Genomic DNA, 22,091 nt, shown 5'->3' on the forward strand with positions numbered 1-22,091 from the left:
TCCGTTACAGTAAGGCTTCAAAAACGAAACAAATCCATCAGAGAGATAGCAGAAACATTAGGAGTGGCTAAATCAACAGTTTGGTACATTCTGAGAAAAGAAGAATGCACTGGTGAGCTCAGCAACATAAAAAGGCATGGATGTCCACGAAAGGCAACAGTGGTGGATGTTCGCAGGATCCTCTCTATGGTAAAGAAAAACCCACAACATACAGACAAGTGAAGGACACTCTCCAGGAGGTGGGCATATCATTGTTAAAGTCTACAATCAAGAGAAGACTTCATGAGAGCAAATACACAGGGTTCACCACAAGGTGCAAACTATTCATAAGCTGAAGAATAGAAAAGCCAGATTAGACTTTACCAAAAAACATCTAAAAAAGCCAGACCAGTTCTGGAAAAGCATTCTTTGGACTGATGAAACGAAGATTAATCTGTACCAGAATGACGGGAAGAAAAAAGTGCGGAGAAGGCTTGGAACAGCTCATGATCCAAAGCACACAACACCATCTGTAAAACATGGTGGAGGCAGTGTGATGGCATGGGCATGCATGGCTTCCAGTGGCACTGGGTCATTGGTGTTTAATGATGATGTGACAAGGCAGAAGCAGCCAGATGAATTCTGCAGTGTTTAGAGATATACTGTCAGCCCAGATTCACCAAAATTCAGCAAAGTTGATTGGATGGCGCTTCACAGTACAGATGGACAATGATCCATAATACACTGCAAAAGCAACCCAGGAGCTTTTGAAGGAAAAGAAGTGGAATATTCTGCAATGGCCTAGTCAGTCACCGAGTCAGTCACCTGATCTCAACCGAGCATGTATTTCACTTGCTGAAGGCAAAACTAAAAGAAAGAAAGACGCACAAACAAAGGACAACTGAAGACAGCTTCCGTTAAACCCAGTCTTTAGTAATGTCTATGAGTTCCAGACTTCAGTCATTGCCAGTAAAGGATTCTCAACAAAATCTTAAAAGTGAACGTTTTATTTATGATTATATAATTTTGTCCGATGACATTTGAGCCCCTGCAAATGGATAGACTATGTATAAAAATGGTTGCAGTTCCTAAAATTTGTACTTGATATTTATGTTCAACCCTTTGAATTAAAGGTGAAAGTCTGCACTTCAAATTCATTTGGATTGTTTCGTTTTAATGTATTATGGTGGCATACAGAGCCAAAAGTATGAAAATTCTGCCAGTGTCCAAATATATATGGACCTATCTGTATATCCCATGGTACCTTGTTGCCTGCAAGCAGTGATTCCTGTGCTGACTCCTAAAACGTTTGCTCTTAGTTTCTCTGTAGTTCCGAAAGTAGGCTCTATGAAATGTGTGATGCAGAGTATAGTGATTACGTGTCAGAATTCAAGAAAGTAAATTACTTCACAAAGTTAGTTTAAAGACTTCATGCTTTTTCACATTAATAGGAGTATGCTATAAATATTTGAAATACAATATAGAAATTAATAAAATTTTACATTTTGGTCACAGATACACTTATAGAACATATGTAGCTTCCACTAAAGGCCCCATTCACAGTAGTGCAATTTCAAATGCTGCACTAGTGCAGTTTCAAACGCACAAAATCACATGGCAATGGAAATAACATTGTTTTCACTAGTGCCCATTTGCATCAATGCAATCCTACTGCATTGCGACTTTGCGGAATTTGCCTTTGCTGCTTTGGTGTGATGCAGTGCGATTTTGTGCCTTCAATGGAGTAGCACAAAAAACACCTGTACATGAATTTTGGTGTTTTTTACCTGTAGTTTGTGCTGCTTGTTAGAAGCAGACACCCGCAGGCTTCCTAACAACCATGAGTCATCTCTTATGTCAGTGAGGGATTCCCTAACAGCAGAATTTAAACAAAAGCGCTGGCAATGAAAAAAAAAAAAGTGGGGGGTTCCCCCCCTCCCCTGCCCAATCCATACCAAGCCCTTCGGGTCTGGTATAGATTTTAAGAGAAACAAATAGCCAAAAAATGAAAATTGTCCAGCAATTCATTTTTTTGGCTTCGTCAATCACATCCAGCAATGTAGGTCCACATCAATCAAGATGAAAACCGCCTGCAGACCACAAAAAAAAAAAAAAAATCTGCTGATATGACTGCTCCTGCCAAATGGCCATGTTGCTTCCCCCTTCCATTAAGTAAACAAAGAGTGACATCCGGTGACTTTGCCCCTCCCCCCTCCAGGATGACAGTACTGCTTGCCTCTCCCACCATATTTTTTTTTTTCTTTATCCTGGCTTTTATTTACATTCTGCTGTCAGAGGGGAATCCCCCACTGACAGCACAGGTGACTCATGGTCATTAGGAGGCGGGTGCCGGCTACTTAAAAACTAAATGACTCATTGGATGAGCAGTAAAGCAGTAGTAAAATCTTAAAATGTATGTAAACATAAAATAAAAAAAAATGTGGATTACTTCACTTTGTTCCTCTGTAAACTAAAAGCAATCTCTACAATGTGGATACGATCTAGGAAAGTGTTAAAATATCTGATGATCCTGCCATCCTCCTTGGTCAGAAACCCTTTTCTTGTGTTACTGACCACTTTAGGTCCAGAAGCACATGCATCCTAGTGTGGTCGGTTTGTGTCATCTCTGATCTGGGAGCTACATGATGCTGTGCCTGTAGTCCCAAAGTTAGACTACAGCTCCCATGCACCCCATCCAACCCTCCTTATGTGACAGCAGCTTCTGGCTGTTGAGCATATTCTGCAGTTTCTGCCCCCAGCCTGCCAATTTTGAGGGAGAAGAGGGGGACCAAGCAGTTACATTACCTTGGATGAAAGGATGAAAACAAGGTATTTGCAGGGTTTTTTTCACAGCTGTAAACTGTGCTAAATAATCAGTTATGGTAGCAGATGTGTTTGAAAATGTAAGTTAAATAAGACTATAACATAGTAAAAGAGTAGGAAACATAATGGAGGAAAATTACTTAAAGTGACACTAAACTTTGGTTTATAAGAACAAAATCTCTTCAAGTATGCATTCTTAACTCAAAAAGTACCTTCTTTTACTCTCATATGTAATACAGTATTCCCATCACACACGTTTTTGGAAATGGCAGACAGTATCTGTACTTATCCATCTGTACTATCTCCATGCCATGTATGACTGCTAATTGACACAGCTATGCTAAATGGTAATCTATGCTGCTTTCAAATACACCTCTAACTGAAGCTGATTCATTACTATCAATGTTCTTATTGGTAATCTATGCTGCTTCCAAAATCTTTAGCTCTGTCCATATTACTGTGATGTTTATTTTGCTGTTATTGTATAACCAAAATATATGAGCTGATCCTAATCTTTACAACTCTGCCCTCCTGATCTCTTGTTGTCTCTTGTAGTCCTCCTCTGGTGTGAGAAGTTTGCCCTGCTAGCCATGTTTTTCTCCTATGCATTCCTAATTGATTGATTGGCAATACCCCCACCTTACTCCGTATAAATTTAGGCCTTCCTTAGGGAGGCACAGGCAGGGGTAGCATTGATAACTATCATCTTAGATAAAGTATTATTCTTGGATTAAGTATTGGACTTCGGCTCTGCACTTCAGCGAAAGCACAAAGCAAAAACCACAGCAGACAATTGCAAATTAGTAAACTGACTACAGATGACCTGTTTCCCCATCTAGATTTTTCATCTCTTACCCAGTCTGCTTCTTAATATCACCACTCTGTAACGTGCACTCCCTACTTTTCCTTCTCACCGTTGTATCCTCTCTCTTCAAACTCTCCTTCCTTCACCCCTCCTCTCCGTTCCACAGCTTGTATATATCACCCTCACTCCTGTCTTCACCTTGTTACTGCACTCATCAACGTCTGCTAATTCCGAACCCACATACTGATAAAACCTCCAGAACACTGGGACCTGTCCTTCCATATAAGTCCTACTCCTATATTACCTTTCACCCTTCTGCTTCTCCTAATATATGGAGACCTCTCCCCAAATCCTTGGCCGCCATCATATTCCTTTGACCAACACACCTAGCACCCCCTTTCCTCTAACAGCAGCTGCAATCCACACACTCTGGTTTCTATTCCTCTTCTTCTACAACCAGCCTCCCCTTTTCCTGTGCCCTTTGGAATGCCTGTTCTGTCTGTAACAAACTCACCTCTGTCCATGATCTTTTTGTCGCAAACTCCTTTAACCTAATTGCAATTACAAACACCTGGCTTCACAAATCTGACTTTCCCTCTCCCATGGTGGCCTCTTCTGGACTCGCTCTCCCAGGCCTAGTGGTCAGAAGGGAGGTGGATTTGGAATCCTCCTCTCCCATCAGAGCACTTTTCAGGGTCTTCATTCACCGCCCTCTCTGTCCCTGTCCCTATTTGAAGCTTGCTGTATTTGTCTATTCTATTCAGTTTTTTTGCAAACTGCTGTGATCTATCAGCCTTCTGGATCGATATCAAGCTTCTTTCATGACTTTTCTGCCTGGTTGCCGTACTTTCTCTCTTGTGGAACTCCCACAATCATTCTCGGTGACTTCAACATCCCTGTTAATCTTAACACACCTGTTACTTCTAAACTTCTGAGCCTAACCTCCTCTTTTGACCTAAAACAATGGACACACGCTTCTACTCACTCCAATGGCAACTGCCTGGACCTTGTATTCTTCTACCTATGCACTCCTTGCAACCTCACCAACCTTCCTTTTCCTCTCTCTGATCACTACCTTGTTAGCTTCACTCTCTTCTTGGCTTCCTCTTCCTTGCCTTCCAACTACCTAACAGTTACCCATAGAAATCCCTTCTCTTGTATTTTCTGCAACAGATTGTATGACAAAATCTCAGCCCTGTCCTTCCCGAACCTGGCCACTTCTGTCTACAGTAGTTCACTGTCATCCATCCTGGACACATTGGCCCCTCTCACTACACACAGAATCAGGCTCTGTCTGCTACAACACTGGCAAACAGACAATACCAGAAGCCTCAAAAAACATAGCCGTGCTCTTGAGTGTCTGTGGCGTAAGACTAAGTCCCAGCAAGACTTCGACCAATATAAATCTGCCTTCCAGAAATACAATTCCTGCCTTCACACTGCCAATCAGACCTATCTTATTACTCTCATTAACACCCTCTCACGCAGTCAAGGTCAACTCTTTTCTACCTTTTAAATCTCTACTTTGTCATTCATTACCTCCACCCACTAACTCACTCACTGCTTAGGAGATAGCTAATCACTTAAAAAAATAAGATTGATACAATTTGTGATGTGATCTCCACTGTACAGATATCTCCCTCACCTTACACTTACATAATCAATACTTCTCTTGTTTAACCCAGCTACTGTAGAGGAGATCACTAAACGTTTTTCGAATGCCCACCTAACCTCTTGTCACCTGGACCCTGTTCCCTCACAAATACTACAGTCACTCTTGGGCTCTATCCTGCGCTCTTTAACTCATACCTTCAATCTCTCCCTTTCTACTGGTATTTTCCCCAACTCTCTAAAACATGCACTAGTCACCCACATACTAAAAAGGCCTCACCAATCTTAACCAATCTCCTTGCTCCCTTTTGCATCCAAACTCCTTGAACATCTAGTCTACAACCGGCTGAGCTGCCACCTCATTGAGAATAACCTTGATCCCCTTCAGTCTGAATTTCGCCCACAACACTGCACAGAAACTGCTCTCCTAAAACTCACAAACAACTTACTAATAGCTAAAACCAATGGTCACTTTTTAGTACTCTTACTCTTGGACCTCTCCGCTGCCTTTGACACAGTTGACCACGCTGTCCTCCTAAAAAACCCCCAAAAAAAACCCCTTTATTTACATGGTCTCCGTGACTGTTCTCTCCATTGGTTTTAATCTTGCCTATCTCACTGCACCTTCAGTGTCACTTTCAACTCTACTTCCTCCTCTCCTATTCCTCTTACTGTCGGGGTCCCCCAAGGTTCTGTCCTTGGACCTCTCCTATTCTCGATCTACACTTCTTCCCTGGGTCAGCTGATAGCTTTGCATGGTTTCCAATACCATTTCTATGCTGATGACTCTCAAATCTATCTCTCCACCCCGCAGCTCACCCCATCAGTTTCCTCACGTATCACTGATTTACTAACAGACATATCAGAGTGGATGTCACACCACTTCCTAAAACTCAATCTATCCAAACTGACCTCATAATATTTCTTCCTCTACGTGCCTCTTCCCTTGATTTCTCTTTCAAGATCAGTAGCGCAACTATCAACCTGTACCCGCATGCCAGGGTGCTAGGGGTAACCCTGTATTCTGAACTATCCTTTCAGGCCCACATCCAATCTCTGTCCATATCATGCCGCCACAACCTCCGCATCATCTCTAGAATACGCCCCTTTTTACATAATGACACCACAGAGTTTCTAATTCACTCCCTGGTTATCTCTCACCTTGACTACTGCAACTCCCTTCTCATTGGCCTACCTTACTTAGGCTATCCCCCCTTCAGTCCATCATGAATGCTGCTGCCAGACTCATCCACTTTTTATCAACCATTCAATGTCTAGTACCCCTCTCTGCCAATCCCTTCACTGGCTTCCACTCGCCCAACGAATACAATTCAAAATACTAACAACAACTTGCAAAGCCCCCAGCTACATCACTAACCTAGTCTAAAATATCAACCAAACTGCTTTCTTCGGTCCTCCCAAGACCTTCTGCTCTCTAGTTCTCGTGTCATCTTCTCCCATGCTCGCCTCCAGGACTTCTCCTGAACTTCTCCCATCATATGGAACTCCCCCAATTTGTCTGCGTGTCTCCTACTCTATTCACCTTTAGACGATCCCTGAAAACCCTTCTCTTTAAAGAAGCCTATCCTGCTTCTGACTAATAAACTGCTTTTACTTTCTCCATCAGCTCATCCCCCACAGCTATTACCTTTTGTATCACTTGACCCTTCCTCTTAAATTGTAAGCTCTAACAAGCAGGGCCCTCTGATTCCTCTTGCACCAAATTGTATTGTAACTCTACTGTCTGCCTTCATTTTGTAAAGCATTGCCTAAACTGTTGGCGCTATATAAATCCTGTATAATGATAACAGTAGGAGGGTGCTATAGCAACTACTAGCTGGAAACTGGTAATACTGTAAATCAAAGCATATATTGGCAGCACACCATGGATCCTTTTAGTAGCATCCAAATGTTTATTAGAATGATCACAGCAGTAAAGGTTCAAGGTTTCAGGGTCACTCAAGACCTCTTTACCAGACATGTGATGAAGGAGTCCTGTGTAGACATGGAAAGGCCTGGGGAAAAAAATTGAGAAAAATGTATTTATTTTTTTGTTTTTCCAAAGCCATTTTTGTTTTTATGGAACATTGAAAAAAAAGTGTGGCATCAAGAAAAATATGCATTTCTGCCACTAGGAGGTATTGCAGGGGAAAGGCTCCAGTTTAGTTTGCTTGTGTGCTCTATCTTGTACCCTGTACAGCTGGGGGCTTGTTGGAATACAGTAGATCAGTAGAAAACTGTAGTTTCTGTCCTCTCAGGCCTAGGGTCTTCGAGGGTAAATTTGTCTGACAAATTAGTTTCTCTGTAATCTTTAGATGATTCCTTTTATTGTTCTCCACCATCACAGCAAAATGTTTACCAAAATAACTTTCCATTTGTAAAACTACTCCACACTGTAGTTTTTTTTTTCTGAACATTTTCAGGGAAAAAAAACCTGGAAAAACCTTTTTTTTTTTTTTTTTTTTTTTTTATCATTGCTTCAAAATTTACAGAAATGTTCACATCTCTAGTCCTGTGTAGCCCCAAAAACCTTGTACCTTTACTTCAGTGATGTGATCATTCTAATTAATGTTTGGGTGCTACTTCAAAGATCCATTGCTTGATGGCGATTTTTGCTTTGTTCTTTTGCTCTCAGCCTTTTTCAACTCTCTGAAAATATATATTTTTTTTTTTTGCTGCTGAGATCTGGCTTGTTAGAGGGTGGCTATATTTGTTTTCAATAGGCCCACTGTATGTAGGAACTTAACCACTCTCTCTTATTCACTCTCGAGATGGAGTATGAGATTGGTAGTTTGCATACAGTTGGGCACATGCCTGCAACCAATGTGCACTGCTCATTCCAAACAAATGGATGAGAAGAGGAAAAGGCGAAGTTAGGGAGCTCACAGAGGACTTTACAGAGGAAAAAAAACACCGTAAGAAATAATTTAATGAATAATATATTACAGGGCCATTTAGTAGTCACTAAGGTCTTCTCTGAAGCCCGTCTCACCACCTGCCCCCTCGACCCTGTCCCCTCACAACTCCTACTTCACCCTCCTCCTCCATCCTACGCTCCCTCACTCACAACTTTAATCTCTCCCTCTCTACTGGCGCATTCCCCTCCCCTCTGAAGCACGTGCACATCACTCCCATACTTAAAAAACCCTCCCTGGATCCCACCGACCTGAACAACCTTAGACCCATCTCCCTGCTGCCATTTACATCCAATCTCCTTGAGCGCTTAGTCTATAATCGCCTAAGCTCCTACCTCAACGACAACAACCTCCTTGATCCCCTACAGTCTGGCTTCCATCCCCTACACTCCATCGAAACTGCCTTACTCAAACTCACCAACGACCTGCTAACCGCCAAAGCTAATGGCCACTATTCAGTGCTCCTACTCCTCGACCTCTCTGCGGCTTTCGAAACGGTCGACCACCCCCTCCTCCTCAAAAAACTACTCTCTTGGCCTCAGAGACTCCGCTCTTTCCTGGCTCTCTTCCTATCTATCACAGCGCTGCTTCAGTGTTACCTATAACGCTGCCACCTCCCCCTCACTCCCCCTCTCTGTTGGGGTCCCTCAAGCTTCTGTCCTCGGGCTCCTTCTCTTCTACATCTACACCTCCTCCCTTGCCCAACTGATACACTCTCATGGCTTCAGCTACCATCTCTATGCCAACGACATGCAAATCTATCTCTACCCCTCGCCTCACTCCTTCAGTCTCCACCCGAATCACTAGCCTACTTAACGACATATCAGATTGGATGTCACTCCACTTCCTCAAACTGAACCTTTCCAAAACTGAGCTCCTAGTTTTCCCCCCAGCCCGCGCCCCCCCCCGACTTCTCCATCATGACCAACAATGCCACCATCAGTCCCACCCCGCAAGCCAGAGTACTAGGTGTCATCCTAGACTCCAATCTGTCCTTCCAGCCCCAGGTCCAATCGCTTACAAACTCATGTAGACTCCACCTCCGCATCTCCAAAATACGTCCGTTCCTAACCCCGGAAACTACTAAGCAACTCATTCACTCCCTTATCATATCATGACTTGACTACTGTAACTCCCTCCTCACCGGCCTACCTCACCACAGGCTATCCCCGCTTCAGTCTATCCTGAATACTGTGGCCAGACTCAGCCACCTTACCAACCGCTCCGTATCCGCCACCCCCCTCTGCCAATCCCTCCACTGGCTTCCAATTGCCCAACGGATAAAATTCAAAATGCTAACACTGACATACAAAGCTGTCCATAACACTGCCCCAAACTACATCACCGACCTGATATCCAAATACCACCCAAAACGTACTCTCCGCTCCTCACAAGACCTCCTACTCTCTATTTCCCTGGTCTCCTCCTCCCATGCCCGTCTCCAGGACTTCTCCAGGGCTTCCCCCATCCTCTGGAACTCCCTACCCCAATCCATCAGACTATCACCTACTCTCCTCTCCTTTAGGTGCACCCTGAAAACCCACCTCTTCAGGGAAGCCTACCCCGCCCTCAGCTAATTGCCGATCTCCTCCACTCTTCCTACCAGTCCATCCCCCATAGCTTTCCCTCCCGTACCACTATCCCCTCCCTCCTAGATTGTAAGCTCCAAGGAGCAGGGCCCTCGAACCTCTCGTATATCGCATTGTATTGTTATTGTACTGTCTCATGTATTGTCTCCCATTGTAATGTACAGCGCTGAGCAAACTGTTGGCGCTATATAAATACTGTATAATAATAATAGTGGATGTGTATGGAATATGTTTGGAGAATAACGATATCATTTGGTGTCACTTTATGCACTTGGTCTCTTTATAGCACTTGCTAATAAATATTTTATTTCTGGCTTTTACAGAAAAGATGACAAAGAATATGCACTGAAGCAAATTGAAGGTACAGGAATATCCATGTCAGCGTGTAGAGAAATTGCAGTAAGTGTGAACTAGTGAAATACTATGGTTCATTTACAATAATAGTATATGCAGTTAAACATTGTTTACATTGTTACAGCCATTTTCTATGAATATGCATACATCACTGAAGGCTAAAGTTGCCAGCTGCCATACACTTTCAGATTGCGTTACCTGACAAGTCTTGGTGGCAACTGACCTAATTTGATTTAGATTTGGCCCTGAATGACAGTGGCTAACTGTGATTTGGGCATTCCATGCCAGTGCCCACTACCCATATTGTTTGGAGGACAGTATTAATGGCCATTCTAGAGCTGCATACATGTGCTGATGCAGCCATTGAACAATAACATCTTTCTTCATGTTAAAGCTATACTCGAGGATAAGTGCTGGGCATGTTAGTGGTCTTCATGGATTTGAAATAAGTAATTTCTGCAGATAATCTTAACTCAACATATGCTTGAAGCACCACTTACTGTATATTTGGTATGCCATACAAAACTAAACCTGCCTGCCCTGTAGACATACCTAACACACTAAAGCTAGTGACTTACAGTCATTAAAAGAGCCATTTTGGACTCTGAAGGAATGCAATGTTCTCAAGATTCCAAATATGATAAACTGAAAACAAAACCTATTATGTACTCTGTGATTCTAATGTGTGTTTGTGTGTGTGTGTGTGTGTGTGTGTGTGTGTGTATATATATATATATATATATATATATATATATATATATATATATATATATATATATATATATATTAATTAAGCACCGATACCAGTACTTTTTCTCAAGTACCCGCTGATACCAATTACCAATACCTATTTTTAGCGTCATGTGACCGTTTTTTAGGGCTTGTTCACACCATACAGTACATGTATTGAAACGGATGGAAAAACTGCACAGATTTCACTTGCAGAGACGTTCGTATCATGTCAGTTTTCATGTGAGTTATTAATGCCTGCTCACATGTGTGGGGTGGCCACAGTGCTATTTGAAAATGTGTCCTGTGCGATTTCAGTCTGGTTCAGGTGCGCTTTCTAATCTCTTACACTACAATTTGCATTAAAATGGGCACCTGAACCGTCAAACAAAATTGCAGCTGACGGGCTTTAAAATCGCACTGCAAACTGGCCCGCACTAGGTATCAGTGTTAGTATTGGAGCATTTTCATGATTACAAGTATTCATGCAAATGCTTAGTATCGGCACCGATACTGGTATCAGTGCAACTCTAATATATTATTTATATATATATATATATATATATATATATATATATATATTTACAGAATATATTTTATATATATATATTTTTTTTAAATAAACAAATGTAAATATTATTTACATACATGTTGAACAAGTACTCTCTGTCATTCCTTAAACAGCAGCACATTCAATTGTGTTGACAGGAAACATGCAGATAGATGGAGAAAGCAGAGTGTGCAGATCTTATGAGCAATGTGCTACTCCTTCGTGATTCAGTTAGCAGGCTGCGGGCATGGAGGAAAAACTACTTTTATTCCTAAGCTCTAAATGAGGAACTGGTATCACCCACCTGTCTCTGCTGTATAGCAGAAGTGTATGAATTATAAAAGTGGCAGAACAGAATTACAAATCTTTTGGCTGCCATGATTTTTCACATACTGTATAAGTATTTCAACTGTATTTAGTGGTTTGCTTGTGGATCAGCTCTAATAGCAGCTATAACAAATACGCTGTTATTGTGAATTTGGTTTATTTTAAAACATTCATGAGTAAAGGAATTTGTGTTCATTCGCATAATTAGACCTTAAATTTAGTAACAGCAGGATCTCTGTCTAATGCCTTTTTATCCCTTTTTTATGAGGAGTGGTAATGTACACAAAACAGGCTAGATCTATGTTTTGGAATAAAATGACAAAGTAATAGATTTTGAATTTTAAGAAAGTTAAAGTAGAAGTGAACTCAGAAGTGAATAACTGCTAACCTTTTTGTCTGAAATCCCTCAATAATCCTTCCTGGTATGTGACTATGCGTACAATCACATAGCTATATATCTCCATGTGACTTATCAGGCGCTATTGCCTTTGACAGATTTAGAGTGAGATTTGGTGATGTCACATCTGTGTTCAGTGTTCTTATTTCTGGAGACTATTACACAAGAAAGTAAACCCCTACCAGGATGGCCATCTCAACACAGAGTGCCAATTCAAAACAAGATGTGGTAAGTCAGTAATAGGGAAGGACCAGCTGCAATGTCCCCTGCCTGCCATTTTTGGGCAGAGCTTCCAGAGTTTCATTCCACTTAAATCTGTATTAAACCCAAAACCACACATTCATTATGTTGCAGCTTACCAATTCTTAGAAGTAATAGCTGCGTTATATTTCTTTTTTTAGGCTTTTTTTCCATTATTTTCACTTGGTGATCCAGCCAGGAAATCTGTTTGTCACTGACAGGGGTGCTTACAATCATCACTTTTATTTATGTATGTAAAAACTTTATCTCAAAAGAAAAAAAAAGCCTGTTGCTATAATGGATTAAAAAGCGTTAGTACATCTAACAAATTGAAGCCAAGTTGCAGCTAGCAGATTTTGATACACTAACACTTCCCTTCCCGCAGATTAACAATGCTGCTGTCCAAAGACGTCTCTGTTGCTCCACATCCAAAGTCAGGAAGTGTGGTAATGGCCAGATCACCAGGTGAAAACAGAGGAAACAAAAACTAAAAAGAAAACGAATGCAGCCACCACATCTAATTATTGGTAAGCTGCAATATATTACACTTTTGGTTTTGGGTTTATTTGAACCCTCACCTTGTAAAACAACCCATTCAGTTTAAAGTAGAAATGAAAGGCAAAACATTTGTGTGTACATATAAAAAAACATTATAAATACTTGTTTTTCCACTTTTATATACATTAAGTATTCACATACCCTCTGTTCTCAGCTGCATAAGGAGCTTAGAGAGCTGGGGAAAAACAGTAGAACACTGAGCTTCCCAGTGAATGGCTGTGTAAGGGGGAGGGGAAAGGGGGTGAGTACAGGTCTGACCATTGAAGGAGGCTGAGTTGTCAGCACAGCTAGAAAACTGATCACACTGTGCTCTCATGCCTAGGGTGGTCAAGTTTTTTTTTTTTTTAGGAAAGCAGAGGGACTGGCAGGAACACCATTTTTTGGTAAGCATAAAAATCCTATTTCATCATCCATTGAGGGCCTCAGGAAGTCAGAAACAGCCAGAATGTCCAAAGGCCATCAAATTGAGGGGTGTACAACAGATCCTATAAGGGACTAAGGGCAATCACAAATACCCAAATCTGAAGCAGATCCCCGACCACGGGAAAGCCACGGAGGATCTACCTGAAGCTCAAGACCAGGACAGTAAAGATCACTCCAATTACTCCATTTGAAGGAATACTGAGATTGGACGGCATAACTGCCTAATAAGAAAGATACAGATCAACAATATAATGAAACTACAAAAAGAACAAACAGGACGGCGTAAGCACCTAGTGAATTACCAAAGTTTATTGAAGGGTATAAAACTGATAAAAATGGACACTCATTAAAGTGCAACATGTGAAAGCATGTAAACCAGAAGATGCCTTGCAGTGCAACAAACCCGCTGTGCTGGCAGGCTAACCTGTTTCAGGGGTGCACCCCCTTCCTCAGAGCAAAGCTGGCCAGCCATTGCATGCACAGGTGCATGAATAAAGACACACAAGCAAAGCCACTCCCCAACATCAACTAGAAAAAATATATCTAGATCATATATATATATATACACTATATTGCCAAAAGTATTGGGACACCTGCCTTTACACACACATGAACTTCAGTATCAACCCAGTCTTAGTCCGTAGGGTTCAGTATTGAGTTGGCCCACCCTTTGCAGCTATAACAGCTTCAACTCTTCTGGGAAGGCTGTCCACAAGGTCTAGGAGTGTGTCTGTGGGAATATTTGACCATTCTTCCAGAAGCACATTTGTGAGGTCAGGCACTGATGTCGGACGAGAAGACCTGGCTTGCAGTCTCTACTCTAATTCATCCCAAAGCTGTTCTGTCGGGTTGAGGTCAGCACTCTGTGCAGGCCAGGCCAGGCCACCCCAAACTCACTCGTCCATGTCTTTATACTTGGCACAATGCAGTCAGGCAAAAACCATTCTCCTTGCAGCCGCCAAACCCAGACACGTCCATCGGATTGCCAGACAGAGAAGCGTGATTCGTCACTCCAGAGAACATGTCTCCACTGCTCTAGAGTCTAGTGGCAGAATGCTTTACACCACTGCATCCGACGCTTTGCATTGCACTTGGTGGTGTAAGACTTGGGTGCAGCTGCTTGGCCATGGAAACCCATTCCATGAAGCTCTCTATTCACTGTTGTGCCAATCTGAAGGCCACATGAAGTTTGGAGGTCTTTAGCTATTGACTCTGCAGACAGTTGGTGACTTCTGTGCACTAGGAACTGACCCTAGGGGACCTTGTAGGTCAGAGGGTCCCTCTGGAGATAAGGTATTGAGGGGTACTAAATACCCTAAGGGGTTCAACAGTATCTGTGGATATAGAAACTCCTGAAGAAGGGAGTGTAAGTACATTCCCACTAAAACGGGAACAGGGGGTTCCTGGGTGCAGAGAGCCTAGGAAGAGAAGATACGCTGCTGTGTGCAGTAGCACTAAAAAATGGTGAAGGGCATCTGAAGTAGATGACAGACACAAGTGGCCAAACTAGCTATCGTCCTTCCTACAATTGTTTGGTGCACCTGATGCACACTTCACATTCACCTAATAAACATCATAGTGCAGCTGTGGTGAAGAGGATTTGTGGCATGTGCTCCAGAATCTGTAAATTTGCAAATTGTGATTTTTTTTTTTTTAAATGTTTTAAGCAGAAATGTTGCAGTTTCTGCACCTTATAAACTAATACCTGCACTACACTGGGGTGCAGATATTAGCCGCAGATCTGAGCTGGGTCTGACCAGGAGCTGATTTGCACATCAGGCTGACTACCTTAGATGGAGGTCTATACAGACATTTACCAAAGGTAGACTAAACAAGGAGAAGCTCTGGGAGGAGGCAGCCGGCAGGTTTCTTCTATAGGGCTCTGCTGCTTGCACTTCGCTCTCTCCCTGGCAATCACTTTCTGATGGAGAGAGAGGAGAAGAATAAACACGGTGAGCTGTTAAAGCTCTCTATATTACTCCCTGCACAGTGACAGCATGCCAGGTGTGCTTTGTCACTGTGAAATATGCACTTTATATCTCTGGTTACTGGTGCATCAATAGTGGGAACAGACCATCAATTTACATTTTCCCTCTCACACTCGGGGGCTCTTGTGGGTATTTTTAGTGCTCATAGAGGAATGACTGAAAGACCAGGTGAAGCAGAAAGGTCTTACAGCTGTTAGGAGTCTTCGAAGACCCAAGGCCTGGAACAAAGCGGCTGATTTTTCATACGCACTGCAACACATCATAGTGTTTACTTTTTTTGGACAAAAATAATAAATGCATATTTTTTTTGCAGTTAAAAAAAAATGTGCATTTGTTATTTTTGTCCAAAGGAGCCTGTAAAGCATTGCACCAGTGATCAGAAGATCGCTGATGTCATGCAGGTCTCCTGCAGATCTGTCAGAATATCTGCTTGCTGTACGGTCAAGCAGATATTCTGACAGGAAGCTTCAATGAACTACCACAGCGTTCCACAGCACCATGGTAGTTCATTGAAAACTACAAGCCGACAGCCGCTAAGGCTGCCAGGATTTGTAGTCACTCATTCACAGAACTCTGTAAATGAATGACACGGCCATGTGGGCGGAGCTCCACACGGCCACGCTGTTTTCAAATCTGACAGATAGTACGGGGATAAGTTTCCCCGTACTATCTGTCAGAGGGAGGAGGGGCAGCGGGCGCTGCTGTGGCTATGGCAACATGGTACATGTTCCACCCTAAAAATGGGTTGAACATGTAACATGTGACAAAGGTGAACTTATCCTTTAACGTTATTGAAGTGCCACAAAATTACACAATTCAAGTTTGGACAAATGAAATGGAACATGTCTGCATTTTTATGCAATCTACCTCAACAAAGTATTATGGTGGGAGCAGGGAACGTAGAAATCCACTGTCTTCTATGTGAACAAGCCCTTATATAATAATGGTAATTTTATAGAAAGCATAGATCTTTTGCCAACTAACTTCTGCCCCAGAAGATTTGCTCAAACACTGTGGTTTACAGGAGTCTTTATGGCTTGCAGCAGAAAATTTATTTTTACTGGCTTCGACTGTGCATAGTAAAACATCATTGACTTTTTTGGGGCTGTCTCTTGATTACAGAATCCACTCAAGAGGTGGTCTCATGGAAATCTATAGTGTTCTAAGGCATGGCGAGTGCAAAGCAGTTTTTATCCAGAGGAGCAGAAAATTCCTGCAGGCTAAGATGGTCCAATTCAGGTAATACATCTGCAGGGGCAGTTTAGGTCAAGGGGAGCACAAAAGGATAACTGTACTTTTTATGAAAGTGTAGTTATCCTTTAAAAACGTTCAACACAGAGCAGATATGTACATATCTAGGCAGTCAATAAGTGCAGCTTATGATTGACCATTAAAGTAGCAGCAACGGAGCAAAGAACTCACCCTATCAGCAGGTTCCTTGTTCGCTCATGTGCATACAGAACACCTGATTGTCTCCTAGTCTGTTCTGTTTTGTTGTATGGGGGTTTACAATAGACTGATATGAAATCAAGTTCTGGTATTCTAGTACTTATTGTAGCTGCGTTTAAAAAAATAAATTTCATGATTTTTAACAAATAAAAAAACGCATTTATTGGTCGTCTTTTATATTTACTGCAGCCGCAAATGGTGTATTTCTTTTATATTTGCTAGGAAATTCTCTATAAGGGCTCATTAGGATGGGCATTGAGACCTGTCCTCCATGCCGAGCTGCTTTTTGCTGCCTGTGCATTCCCCCCAGAGCTGCATGCAAGCTACCCATAGAAGTGGATGCAGATGCAGTGGCTGCACAGACACAGTGGCATGTCAAAATTTGACATGCGGGCAGGAGCAGGTGCACAGATCTGAATGTATGGGCTGTGTAAGGAGGATAGTCACAGTGCTCATCTGAATAAACCCTAACCATTATCTTGTAACCCTTATCAAAAGTAGAAAAAAGATACAAAATAGCATTAGTCCGCCATTTAACGACCGCGTTGTAGACGCTTGATTGTCTTCTCTAACTGGGATTCCACTCCCAGCTGCGACTACGCTTGTCTCTCTGTGCAGCTCGGAGTCCACCAATCAGGTTCCATCTGGAAGTGCACAGTGATGTCATAGGATCTCCCTGCTATGTGTTCTCTGCCTCTCTCTGTCTTCATGCACTAACTGTGAATAGCACAGGACCAACCAGAAGCAAAATAGAATGATGCAGGGGACACAGCTCACCACACAGTAACCCCCCCACATGAAAACACTGTACCAGGGGAAGCTGCAGCTTCCAGAGACCATTACTGCTACAAGCCAGAAGACTGTCCAAGGTTGCAGTGGTATAGGTGATGTAGAATGCACACTGTACATACATAATGGAGGCCCAATGGGGCCAGAATTTCCATACAACACTCCATCCTCACTGCTGCTCAGACAGACATGTCTCCGAACTGCCATCCTTTTTCTCATACATCACAACAACAAAGTTGTATTATGCTCCAGACTGTCTTTTCTTTCAAAGATGGATTCAGCATTCCTTCTCAATTTATACATTGTTCTGCCATCCTTGTACCCTGCCTTAAGCATCCAAATCAGCCATTAGAGCCATAAAAGTGTACCTAAAATCTACTGTTTTAGACAAGCTGATTCTTCTCTGTTTGTTCTTTCCTCAGGACCTCACAAGGGGCGCACCGCTTCAAAATTTATCATTGTATGGTGAATTAGGATCTTGAGTGTAAGAACATATGCTCTAAAACAAAAACCTCCTCTGTAGGTTTATGCTGGGCTTTTAGGCACCAAGCCCCTGTTGCCCAACCATGTAAGGCCGCCATCTGGTCTTCTGTTCATACTTTCTCAAAGTGTTCTTCTGAGGATGCAGCTTTTGGCCGCAAGGTTCAGCAGCAGCTCTCTAAACTTGGGTCCTTGACCCCTGTTTTTTTATGGCCTATTGGCACATTTTCGTTTTCCTAGTTATTGCCCATCCATTGTATTTTGGTTGGGGATGTCCCATTGTATATGAATAAGTTTCCTATATCCGGAACTATATAATTAAGATAAGAAGAATTTTGACTTGCCTGTAAATTCCATATCATGAAATACAGTATATGACACAGTACAGGACACAAGCCAACAATTCACCTTGTTACTCTGCACTGCTTGCTACAAGACTTGAGGACTCACCGAGTGATGGAGTAGGGTTATACGGGAGGTGCCCCAGGGGGAAGTGCCCTCAAAAGCTTGCCAGTGTCCAGTCACCTGAAGGTACAAGCCTATAACCCATGGTGTATGTAAAATTGATTGTGTCCTGTACCGTACTCCAAGATATCTCATTTACAGGCAAGTCAAAATTCCTCCTTTTACTGCCTTTCTTTCCTGCCTCTTTAGCTCTGGATCCGTCTACATTTTGTGGTCCATATGTTCTTTATTCTTCGCTTGATAGCTTTTTTTTTTTTTTTTTTTTATTCAAATATTTATTACATTTTCATATTTATAATTACATATAAAAAGAAAAAAGAGGAAAAAGAAAGACGAACATAACAATACATTTCATCTACATTCTCATATAACATATAAAATTCTTAATCTTATCTCCTTCTATTACCTCCTTTTTCCTCTATTTCCCTTACCTCTACCCCTACACCCTACCACATCCCTCCACCCTCCCACTCTGCATTTTTCTCTTACTTCCTTCCCTATAAAATCAAGAAACTTCTCTTATCATTGCTTCATGTGTATTCATTTGGTGTACGAAATCTTCCCATTTCTCCCATCTCCTATTATATATCTCCATCTTATCCTCCTGGATATAGTACAGTTTCTCCATCTTACTAATCTGATTTACTCTCTCTACCCAGTCTTTTTCTCTCGGAACCTCTAAACTATGCCAGAATTTAGGTATCAAACCCTTTGCTGCATTCACAAAGTACCATATACCCGAGTTTTTATATTTATTCACTGGTAAATCTGTTTTATGTAGTAAGCACACTTGTGGATCTAATCCTATCTTTATCCCTGAGATTTTCTCTATTAAGTTGACCGTTGTCTCCCAAAACTTTTGAATCCTTGGGCACTCCCACCAAATATGAAGCCACGTACCAGTCTCTCCACACCCACGCCAGCACTCTTGTGTTCTCTCTACACCCATTTTGTGTTCTACAATTGGTGTAATGTGCCATCTTACCAAACTCTTATAATTTACCTCCACCTCTCTCATGCTAATGTTCTCGTGTGTGAGTCTATATATTTTCCTCTGTTTATCCTCATCTATCTCTACCCCCAAATCCTTTTCCCATTTTTCTATGTACCTTGGTTTTACTTCCGTGACTAACTCAGTGAGAATTTTATAGATTTTTGCCGTGCCCCGTTTTCCATCTCCCCGTGATTCCAACAACCTCTCAAACAAGTTCCACTCCTTTCTCCCTCTTTTAGGTTTCGGAAGACCCTCAACGAAGTGTTTTAATTGGTGATATTTCCACTCATCAATCTTAATAAAAAGTTCCCTTCCACCTTTCTTTAAATCTTTCAATGTTTTCAATTTCTGTCCATCCATAATATCCCTTAGTTGAATGTCTTCCTTTTTAATCCATTTTCCCATACTCCCCTCAATACCTGGTGGAAAATACTCCATGTTCCTTAGTGACATTAATTGTGAGTTAAAATCCAAATGCATATACTTATGTAAATTATCCCAAACCTTTAAAACATTCAATGTAAACACACTCGTGGTTTCTTTTAAGCCTCTATATTGTGCTGGTGCCCATATATTTCTACTCAGGTCAACTCCACTCAGGTCATTCTCTATCTTCACCCATCTTTTCCCCCTTATATTGTGTGTCCAATCATAAATTCTTGTTAAAACTACAGCATTATAGTATCTCCTAAAATCTGGCACTCCCAATCCCCCTCTCTCTTTACCTCTACTCATCAAATCATATGATATTCTAGATTTTTTATTTTTCCATATAAATTTTGTTATCTTTTTAATTTCTTTAAAAAAGGCCTCTGGGAGTCTTATTGGGATCATCTGATATTTATACAAAACTTTGGGTACAATTATCATTTTTATCAGATTTATTCGTCCTAACCAGGAAGGGGTTCCTCCTCCCAGTTTCTTCAGTTCCTCCTTAATCTCGTTTAAAAGGGAAATATAATTTAATTTACACAATTTTGTATATGAAGCAGTAAGTTTAACTCCTAAATATTTTATCTCTTTATCTCTCCATATAAAAGGGAATTCCTTTTGTATCTTTTCTTTCTCACTATTTGGAAGATTTACAGTTGCAAGAAAAAGTATGTGAACCCCTTGGGATTACGTGGAGTTTTGCATGAATTGGGCATAAAATGTGCTCTGAACGTCATCTAAGTCACAACAATAGAAGAACACAGTCTGCTGAACATAATACTACACAAACATTAGATGTTGCCATGGTTTAATTGCACATAACATGTAAACATTCACAGTTCCAGGTCGTTTATATCTTTTAAGAGCCCTGTCATTTTCTTACTCCTTTCTTTTTTCTTTTTTGCCCCTAGCGCAATCAATATACCCCTAATATATACCTTATGGGACTCCCAGACAGTGGCCACTGAGACATCCCCTGTTTCGTTCTCCTGAAAATATCTTTCCATCTCCCGTCTGATCTGCTGGTCTATCTCTTGATCTAATAGAAGGGCCTCGTTTAACCTCCATCCTACCCCTCTTGTCAGTTGTCTCCCCCATCTTACCTTCATTATAACTGGGGCATGGTCTGAGAGAGTCATTGTCTCTATTTCTACTTTAACCACCCTCTCAATAAGTTGATGTTCTACCATTATATAATCCAATCTCGAGTAAATCTCGTGTGCATTAGAGAAGAAGGTATAGTCTCTTTCCTTTCCATGCATTATTCTCCATATATCCACTAATTGACCCTCATGTATCTCCTTCTTTAAGGTCCTCATAGACCTACCTCCCTCTCGTTGCACACGAGACGTTGTATCGATCTGTGGATCTAAACATAAATTCAAATCTCCCGCCACTATCAGTCATCCCTTTTTAAAATCCATCAATTTTCTTAATATCCCTTTCAGGTATACCTCTGGTCTCTTATTTGGGCAATAAATATTCGCTATTGTGCACTATACAGTTGTGACCAAAATTATTCAACCCCCAATGCTGTAAAGGGGTTTAGGGACTATAGTGTACATTTGGAATTGTATTCAGAATCAAATCCTACAAGGACGTTGTAACTACCCAAATGCAACTAAAATGACATCAATTGTTTATGTAATACAGTAGTAAATGGTTCTTATGTGGTTTCTTCATTGCCACAATTATTCAACCCCTTAAAGACTACCACTCTGAAGAACAGAGGTTCATACAGGTGCTTTCCATCAGGTATTGAAAACACCTGTGGATGTCACCGAGCAGCAATCAAGCATAATAAGCACCAATTAGGCAGCTTTAAAATGACTGTGATACTCAGCTCCTTCTAGACATTTACTGGTGTGGTTACAAACATGGTGAAGGCAAGAGAATGGTCCAGGAAGACAAGAGAAGAGGTGATTTCTCTTCACAGGAAGGGCAATGGCTATAAGAAGATTGCAAAGATGTTAAACATACCAAGAGACACCTTAGGAAGCATCATTCGCAAATTCAAGGCAAAGGGCACTGTTGAAACGCTACCTGGTCGTGGCAGAAAGAAGATGCTGACTTCGACTGCTGTGCGCTACCTGAAGCGTAGAGTGGAGAGAAGTCCCCGTGTGACTGCTGAGGAACTGAGAAAAGATTTGTCAGATGTGGGTACAGAAGTTTCAGCCCAGACAATAAGACGCAC

General features: G+C 41.6%; 1 protein-coding gene across 2 annotated transcripts in view; it reads left to right on the forward strand.

The window, feature by feature from the left end:
* CDK19 (cyclin dependent kinase 19) overlaps window positions 1-22,091 on the forward strand; it is a 287,493-nt gene that overhangs the window by 39,810 nt on the left and 225,592 nt on the right. For both annotated transcript variants that reach the window (XM_089664589.1, XM_089664595.1), the window contains exon 2: window positions 10,046-10,121. In XM_089664589.1, coding sequence (XP_089520715.1) covers window positions 10,046-10,121 — 76 coding nt within the window. The remainder of the gene's footprint in view (window positions 1-10,045; window positions 10,122-22,091) is intronic.

Source organism: Staurois parvus, unplaced genomic scaffold, assembly GCF_062004578.1.
Source record: "Staurois parvus isolate SC_StPar_1 unplaced genomic scaffold, SC_StPar_1.0 ptg000048l, whole genome shotgun sequence".
NCBI lineage: Eukaryota > Metazoa > Chordata > Amphibia > Anura > Ranidae > Staurois > Staurois parvus.